At 41.3% G+C, this 9,459-nt stretch overlaps 1 protein-coding gene across 1 annotated transcript in view; it reads right to left on the bottom strand.

Annotated features, from left to right (window-relative positions):
- STAC (SH3 and cysteine rich domain) overlaps positions 1-9,459 on the bottom strand; it is a 106,379-nt gene that overhangs the window by 6,633 nt on the left and 90,287 nt on the right. Inside the window, exons 9-10 of the mRNA XM_004676329.2 lie at positions 4,095-4,146; positions 3,857-3,994 (exon numbers count right to left, since the gene is read on the bottom strand). Coding sequence (XP_004676386.1) covers positions 3,857-3,994; positions 4,095-4,146 — 190 coding nt within the window. The remainder of the gene's footprint in view (positions 1-3,856; positions 3,995-4,094; positions 4,147-9,459) is intronic.

Below are 9,459 nucleotides of genomic sequence, written 5' to 3' on the forward strand. Positions count from 1 at the left end.
AAAAAAAAAAAAGTAACATAAGGGAAAGGAAAGTCATTCTCAAACTTTACCTTTGATCTGAACACCTGGAGAGTCTGTAAAAGAAACTTTAACCTGAACGTTCACATTTCAACAGTTCTGGGGTGAAACTGTATTTTTCATAAGCTCCCAGGTGATTCTGATTCAGTTGGTCAAAAGTAATGCTGGGCTGGACAAATACCAGGATTTACAGCACTTGGCTGAGGTAGTTGGGCAGGCTGCGCCCAGGTTCAGGCTGAAATGCTCTGTTGTAGCTTGAACATGTCTAGCTGGAGATGCTGGGTTGTTTGCTTCAGCTCTACCTTCACCCAAGCCAATTGTGTTCAATGGTGAAGTTGGAGAATACAGGTATGAGGCCCAGTCCTGGGAAAGATACATCTTGGGGAATAAGACCATGGAATTGGTAAGAGTCAATGAACACAGGTTCTGCTTCTAGAAAGTGATCAGCTTGAACACATTTTAATTTGTTTTCTGGCTCTACTGGTGTGTGTTTTAATAACATAAAAGCACTGTTAAATCTCAAATAGGGAAACAAGATTATTCTGAGAAAGACAATCAAATGTGCTAGCAAAGCTATTTAATAACACCATGTCAATAAAGATGAACATCCTACCCTAATTAATTTTATTCAAAAAACTTAGCAAATATTTAGAACAGGCAGGATGTTGTTGGGTAAACAGAGAAGTTTGGACTGTTGGCATGGAATTCAGCTGGGCAAAGTGCCTGTTTGCTTTGTGGGATAGTGGGATTATTGTGACATTGAGATGGGTCTCAGTCTGATGAGAATGATCCATTGCCTGGAAACAAGAGTGATTCAGTAAGATGCACAGGAGCAAGAACTTGTTTTTGAGGAGCCCTCTGGTCTTGAAACATTTGCTTCCATGACCCTTGACCTTCCTGGGGGCCAGGCTCTGTGAATGGTGCTACACTATGGAGAGTTTGCTCCACTGTCTAGGGCACTTGGCTCGGTGGAAGCCATTGATCTGGAGTCTGCACACCTATTTAAGCTCTGTCTACAAGCCAGGTTTTTGCCCCCTTGAGCAAGGCACATAACATCTATGAGGCTCTGTTTCCTCATTTATAAAATGTAAACAGTAAACAATCACATGTGGCCTCTCAAATAAGTTATAGGCAGGCAAGCTTTAGCAATATTATATCATACAGATATGCATGATCTTATGAATTAATGACAGAGTAATTATGACAATTATAACGATTATTTTCATGACAAAGTAGAGGACAGACAGTATGAATTTGTTCTTTTCTGTGAACTAAGGGCTAGAGATAAATTTTTTTTTAAAGATTTACTTATTTATGCATACAGAGTTGCGGTACAGGCCAGAGGTGCAGGGGTGATGAGAGGAATAACCAGAGACAGAGTGGGGAGCAGAACAGGCAGATTGAAGAAGTACAATACTGAGGGGAGCAGCGGGTGGGTCAGAAGTCTGCCACACCATGTGGGTTACCTCCAGGGTAGGGATTGAACTCATGCTGAAGTGGCTTTAGCTTCTTAGTGCTGTGCTTTAACTCACTGTGCCACCAGGGAGGGCCTGATAAAAGGTTGTTTCTCAAGAAGTAGACACCAAAACAGGTCAGCGCAATCCCCAAAAGGAAAACTGAGAGAGGTTTGGGTGATGGTGGTGCCCACAAGTCCTGTTTAGAGGGGTCACCCTCAGTGCCACTGTTCTCTATAGACAAAGGATGGCTTCTGTATCTTGGTGGAGAGTGGGGGCACCAGTCCAGGGGAAAGGAGACACTCTGGGCAGAAAGGAGTATGGTATCTTAAGTGAAGTATAATTTATGCCAGTTTAGTGATGACTTTTGATCTCAGTAAACATATAGTTGGTTCTTAGTGGACCAGGTAAAGGAGAAGATTTGTAATTTTCAAAATGCAGTCTCACCTTGGAGGCAAGTTTTGTAAGCAGGGAGATTTCCCATTTCAAGTAGAACTTAAAACCAGGATGCAACCATAGAGCCCAGTGACCCAATTTCCTATGGTTAGTAGAGATTCTAATAGCCCACAGTCATTAGATAACATACACCTCAGGGGGTGGGGGGGGGCGCATTTTGCATTTAAATAAAAAGCTGCTACTACAACTAGATATAGTATTGGGTTGTGGTTGTGTGTGTGGGTGTGTTGTGTGCATGTGGACCTGTGTGAGACAGAAGCCCCAGAAGATCACAGCAACACTGTATTGTTAGTTACATCATTAGGTACTAAAGATAAGACTGAATATTGTTAATTTAGCTTCTTTATAAATTTAAGTAAACAATTTACCTATAAATGTAACTTCAATGAAAAAGGAAAAAATCCTTAAAGACACTTTCCAATTTGCCCCATCTTTAAATTAATTCCCCCTACTATTGTATCATTAATGTTTAACCTATTCTGTCTCTGTTTATAAAGCCAGCATTTAAGATAGGGATGAGTATTTGAAGATCTCTTGTCTCCTACTCTGGGTCTGTCTTTGTTCTCCCTGGGAGGAGGCTGGATTAGAACCGATGCCCTGGGGGTATAATCATCTATCTGTTCAGCTGTTTTCTCCTCTCTGGTTCCCCTTAGAGATCATCCTACTCTGCAGTTTTGCTGCATCTATTCAGAGATGCTACTCCCCTTGGCCATCTGAGGCTGCAGGATTCTGAGATTCAGATAGGCTGTGGTGGTGGTGATGGTGTCTGTGGTCTTGTCATTTCATTGTTTCCAATAATAAAAACAAGGAGGGCAGGCCCTATTTTTCCCTCTTCCTTCGTGTTTACCTTGGGAGAGTGCTGAGTGGGATCTGGGTCTGGATTCCAGTATTTTGTCCATAACATTATCACAATGCTATCAAAACTGTCCTCACTGCTAATACTGTCTCCTAAAGAATTACTGTTAGACTCAATCGCTTCACTATAATGCAACTGCTCCTAGTTTTCACCATTATGCACCCAGATGCTCTACATCTATTAGGAAAATCACTGTGATGATAATTTTTGCTGGCATGGCTTTATTTATTAAAGATGATTTTCTTGTGTATATTACAGAAAATGGAATTAATGTATTCAGACATAAAGCAATTTCATGGCTCTTAATACATGTTACCAAATCACTATCCAGAACTGGTGGACTCATGTTCAGTAGGCTTTATAAAGGAAGGGAGTCTTTATGATGGTGGTAGGTGCCACGAACTATAGAAAACAGCAGGTAACAAAGGTTTTTCAAGAAACCATGAAGGATTAACCACCCAGAGGTGGGGACTAGCATGGAACCTACACTGGAGTATTTGCCCAGTTCAGAGATCAGTGGCCTCAGATAAAAGCCAGGAGTCTGGCCCTCCCTGGTGGTGCAGCGGGTTAAAGCACAGCACTAAGAAGCGAAAGCCACTTCAGCATGAGTTTGAGCCTTCCCCGGAGGTGACCCACATGGCACTGCAGACCTCTCTGACCCACCCACTGCTCCCCTCAGCAGTGTACTTCGTCAGTCGACCTGTCCTGCTCCCCACTCTGTCTCTGGTGAATCCTCTTACTGCCCCAGTACCTCTGGCCTGTATCCCAGTTTCTGTATGCATAAGTAAATAATTTTTTTTTTAAAAAGCCAGGAATCTGCCAGCTTCCCCCAGCAGCCACTGCGTTCCCTACATTTCCTCCTGTGAGCAATAGGACCAGGTGAGCTTCTGCATATTTTCCTTTTGTATATTCAGATCCCACTGCATTAATATTATTAATCAGTCTATCTTTGCTCAAAGTGAGTATTTTGACAGTAACCGTCCTCATTCAGGTTCCTGTGGACTGCTGTTTGTTTCAACTGTTAAGATTCTATTTTGGTCACTGTTGGTCTGTGTTTGTGTGTATTACTTACCTGATTCTCTTTCATTGTTATCTGTCCTTGTTCTTTACATCCAACGAAAGTTCTAACACATCTAAAAATCTTCTCATTTTCTTGTACCCTCTGAACAAAGTTGGCTGGAAAGAAGCCAATTCTGTCTTGAATCTTCCCCTGAAAGGGAAAAGGAGGCATGTAAGCATGATTGTGGCACTCAGTATAATTAGTTACCAAATAAGTTTTTTTTTTTTTAAATAGAAGGATAAACACCTACTTTCCACCAGTCTTCATTGGAGTCCTCTAGGAGGGTAATCATGTCTCCTGGGCTAAAATGGAGAGTGCACAGTTGGGTGAGGAAGTAGAGGAGGAAAACAAGACTAAATTGAAAGTAATAGTTTTTCACTTATAAAAATAACCCTAAAATAAATAAAAACAAAATAAACATGACTTTGAGTTCTTTCCACCCATAAAAATAGCTGTCAGACATCAAAACCAAATGTAACTTGTATTTTTTTTAAAAAATATATCTTTAGCTTTACTTTTATGTGTAGATGAACATACTTGCATTTTATAATCATCTTGGAAAACTTCCTTTTGCTGTTTTGTTTTTCTCCACTCATTTTCTCCTTCCCCCTGAAATTTATAGCCACTCCATGTTGGCATTTCTGGATCAGAGATCTTGTCTTCCTTAGATATTTCCCATCTCTTCCTCTCTATGTCCTTACTTTTTTTTTCACTTTCATCTTCTTAATTGCTTATTTGTGTCTGGGGCTTATATATGCTACTGTTTATCATAATTCTGAGGCATTTTAAGGAAAAATTAATTTCCAAGGGCTTGTTATTATTTTCTGAGTTTTCATTTATATTTTTGACTTCTGTTGTGGATGCAACTTTATAATGGATCTTTCTGTATATCTGCAATGTATCTCTCCCAAGTTCAAGGTTATTTTAGACTCTTTGTAAAAGAACCAGTGAGCCAACAGATGCATTTCATTTTTGGATGCTTGGAAGTAGGGCTAGTCAGCAGTCTGGGGCCTCCTACTACCGTGGCTGACTAAACAAGAGGGAGTAGGCGAGTTTACTATCCACCCTAGTAGAGTGACCTTTCCTTTTTTCCTCTGCATTCTAGATGGTCTGGCGGTCCACAGTTACCTAACCACAATCCTTTTTCATTTTCCGATTACTCTGCCCACATAGAACCCTCCTTGGTCATGGTTCCCTTCCTCAGAATACAGGTATTAGCCTAATTCTGGAGTCAAACACCATTACCACCTATTGCTCATTATAAGCAGTGCTGTGTGTTGTAAACACAGATGGAACGCTGGACCAATGATAGATCCCATGACAACACTCTGTAACAAACACTTCCGAAGCTCATGCATATGCCCGGGTGTTGACTTGGAGGCCTGTGATGACTTTCCCTACTCCACGTTTCTCATGCTCCAGAAGGCTAGTTTGGACATCAGGGTTGGATGCCAGAGGTTCAAAAGCAGCAAATGGAAATATGCCAAATATAGAAGACCTCTAAGTTCTCAGTTTAGAACTAACCCACTGTCACGTCTGCCTTATTGGGTAAAATATGTCACAAGGTCACAAGAGATGGGGTAGGCAGCCCCTCCTCTTTGGTGAGAGGAACTGCACAGTCTCATGGCAGAGGTTAAGGATGCAGGGAGGGGTGATGAGTTTGGGCTATGAATGCAACTATGTCACTGGTGGCACCCTCATGCATTTCAGTATCCAGGTGGTGTGTTCAGTATCTCCATATTCCTCCATTGGCAGCTGGCCTTTCTGGGAGTGTCCTTAAGTCTCTGGTCCTCTCCATTGTTCACTACCCAATCCTATTTGTTGCTGTCTGCCAGGAAACCCTAGATTTTGGGTTCTCTGACAGCATTACTTATTATTTACCAGTACTGTTATGGATGATTCCTAAGACTATGTCTTTTCTGACAATTAGACAGGGTTGGAGCCGGAGAAGTAGTAGATTTTTGTGCTTATTTTGCTGTTCTGATTCAATCGCCTCTGCTGTCATTTTCAATTCTCAGTTAATATCTATCTTCGTAGGGGATTCCAAATATAATAGGCTTGTTGCACCTGAAGCATTAAACACAACTGGCATTTTGCTATTTCAACAGTCACAGTTTCATGCTGATGCCGCAGAAAGCGAGATGACTGAAAAACACTCTTTTCCCAGGTGAAGGATTTAATTAAGCAGGCAGGATGAAAGTCATGTAGAGAAATCTTTTTGGCTCCAGCAGATTTTATTTAACCTAATAACCTAAGAAACCATGTGTTAGTATCAAATCCAATGGCTGTTGATGGGTGTGTAGAAATTGTAAGTAGGGAATAAGGCTTGAAATCGGGGCAGGTACCTTCTCTTATTAGTGAGAAAGGGAGCTGGCAGAATGTAACCTCTACCTCGAGTCTGATGCTCACTCTCTCCCGTCCCAAGGTGGACGGTCCCTGAGCACATGACCCACTGCAGTAAACCACACTTTACAGTAAGGCAGTCACTGGAATCCAAGCTATCATTTTGTGAGAAATACCAGACATATTTCTGACAGGGTGATGGGACACTGTCTTTTCCTATAAAAGAGCTCTGCCAGGATCAGAAAATTGCCTGGTGAGACAAGTTATATTCATCTGCTTCTTTGTTCTTTTCAACAACTCTCTCCAGAGTTTACCCGGTCTCAAGATATATTCCAGAATGCTGACTCTGAAAAAGCGATTTTACTGATCATTATTTATACTTTGATGAATAGGGTCGTCACTGGAGCTAATACTCAGTGACAGTGGTGGGTCATACATAATGAAACATTTAAATAAATACAGAAAATAATAATTATATAATGTTTCTATAACCTAATTACAGAACATATGACATAAATAATAGAAATAAAAATATTTTACATAATTACAAACACATAACATATGTATATATAACTTAATTATAGCACGAAAATAGAATTGCAAACATCTTAAGGGCTAGGAAGGGAATAGCGGGATATAATCATAAAGAATAAGTGTAGACACTTACTGGCATTAGAAAAATACTCTAACCATCTGGCAGAGATAGCTAGTGCCTCTTTCACCTTAGGGAGAATCCTGCTCAGAACAGCACTTGAATTTCAGACGGCAACTCTAACATCTGGCCAGCCGCCCCTGGTGTGGGATTTGCACTGCCCTCCACACCTCTGTCCGGCAGTCTCAGTAATTTTTCCCACCAAGCCTGGATTCAGATTTCAAACACAGGGCCTTGAGTTGGGCGTATAAGATAAAAACCACTTTGTGTAGTATAATATTACTTATTTTTTAAAAATGTGTTTTGACCCTGTTTTAAAATTCTGGCTAGAAGTTGGTCATTTCCCTTCTGAAGCAACTGATTAGGAAAACACCTCTGACCTCTTCCCTTACTGGGCTCTTCTCCTTCTGGGTCAGGATGTACCAGCCTTAGCCCCAGTGACTCAACTAGGGGCAGCTTCTGTGCCGACACCCAAGAACACACTGGAATGAGGGAATTCACAGGGGTTCCAGAAACTTCACTAAGCCCCTGCTGGCCACACATATGCTGCATCTACGCTCCAGCTTGCTACGTGACTCCCAGCTGCAGCCCAGGCTGGCCCTCGTTGCAGCCCTTCTCTCTCAACCGTGACTTCTCTTTTCACTGTTAACTTTGTTCTCTCCTTTGTCCCTCAGTGTTGGTGTGTGGCGTTCCGTCATCCATCGAAGAACTAAATTCACACATCCCGCCTACCTGCTCTTTATAAGGGGAACCATCCCTGAGGGAAGGAGACTTAGTGCCTAAAATTCTCCTTTCTGTGATTGGCGACTGGGACTATACCAGTACATGATTCTGTTTCCAATTGCTTCCTACCTTTGTGTCTGACAGGTCCCTTTCCATGAAACAATTTTTGTTTTGTTCAGTTTAAACACTGCAGGGAGGTTCAAAGAAAGTCCTGTTCTGGTCTAACAGCTACTCTCTCTCTCAAGTGACTTTGTGTTCCTGATCTACAGAGTTTATAATACAACTCTGCTTTTCTTTCCAAATTCTTGGAAGTAAACTTGTCAGGTGTCCAAGTTCCTTTTGCTTAGTCTCACCAGAGCATCCTGAGTTCAGGTAAGTACTCTGGTTTTTTTGTAAACCCAACTTCTCTGCCATGACATAAGCATAGTGCAATCAGCAGAAACAGCATCATTGTCCTCCTTGAAGCAGAACTCAGAGCAGTACAAACACTCTCTTTTTTTTTTGTTTGCTCATTGCACTTTGTCTTAGGTCCAGGGGAAGATTGTCAGGCCGTAAAAGCATGATCTGTGGCATGACTTGAAGTGATGAGGGAACTGTTTGTCATCAAGAGTAGGACAAAGTAGCAGGAGCTAACTGTATAGTATCTGGCATAATGGTGCAGAGGACAGTTCATTTGTGAGTATGTGTGCTGACGTCAGGCTGATGGTTGCTCTATGGGATGATCTCTAAGTCTTTTGGCTCTCCCATTTCTCAATTTCCCACTTGAACATAGCACTCTATGTCTTCCAATAAAATGGTGTCAGGTACTTGGATAGCTGTGGACAGAGTGTATGAATGAGGTAAATTGAGCCCAGTCAGTTATGAGGAACTCCTCAGCAAGATGTTTCAAAGACAGCTTAGTCTTCTATGGGTTGGGCTCTTGGGGAGTTATCCAGAGGCCTTTCTCCACCAGCCTCTTTCCATTCCTGTGTGGAACTCAGACGCTAGGAGAGGAGACACTCCTGACAGGGTCACTGCATCTGAGGAATGCATTCTCATAGTCTGAGACAACCTGAGGCTTTGGTCCTACCCCCCTCTGAGAAGCATGTGGACAAGGTAGGGAGCTTTGGGTCTCCTTTGCTTTTATAATAATTAGGATGTCCTGCACATTTTGGAGTCCAAAGGAGATTAATCTTTGTCTCACTCTTTGGTATCAAGTAGAAGGAAATTATATGACAATCCAGTCTTCTTTGAATGTTTTACAACATTCAACATGTGCACTGAGGCTGAAAAGCGAAATGTGAAGCTGAAAAGCTTTTTCTAAACATCACTGTTGTTGTCTATGAATTCAGGGTATTAATAGTATCTACTTCATCAACATTTCTGAGGATTAAATGAGTTAATGCTTGTAAAACACTTTAGATAAGCCCCCAATAAATGGTGACTATTATTGTTGCGAAGACCATAGTTACTACCCTCAAGATGTTGGTGATCTTAAAGGGGAAACACTTGAAGCCAGTTATTTATAGTGTCATCACCAAATGAGGAGAAATACACCACAGGGGCACAAACAAGCTTGGAATTGACTCCAAACAAAAATCCCAAACATAAGTCTCGCTAAGACTCAGCTATCTCAATTATATTTATATAATTACATACTATGCATAACAAGTATTTAAGGAACTAAATTTACTTTGCAAAGTTGCTGTGAGGACTGAAGGAGAAGACACAAGTGGAAGTCTTCAACAATGGGGCATAATAAGAGCCTACAAATTCAAATATCCTTCCAGACGTGTAATTTTTCACGTGGAAATTCAATGATCTAGTGATCAGTTCCTTCTAGGTGCAACAAGCTTTGGGCAGAAATAGTTATGAAATAGTCTTTGACCTTTTTCAACTTTTGAAGATTCAGAGTTTT

This window comes from Condylura cristata, unplaced genomic scaffold (assembly GCF_000260355.1).
Source record: "Condylura cristata isolate star-nosed mole 26May11 unplaced genomic scaffold, ConCri1.0 scaffold00004, whole genome shotgun sequence".
In the NCBI taxonomy this organism is placed as follows: domain Eukaryota; kingdom Metazoa; phylum Chordata; class Mammalia; order Eulipotyphla; family Talpidae; genus Condylura; species Condylura cristata.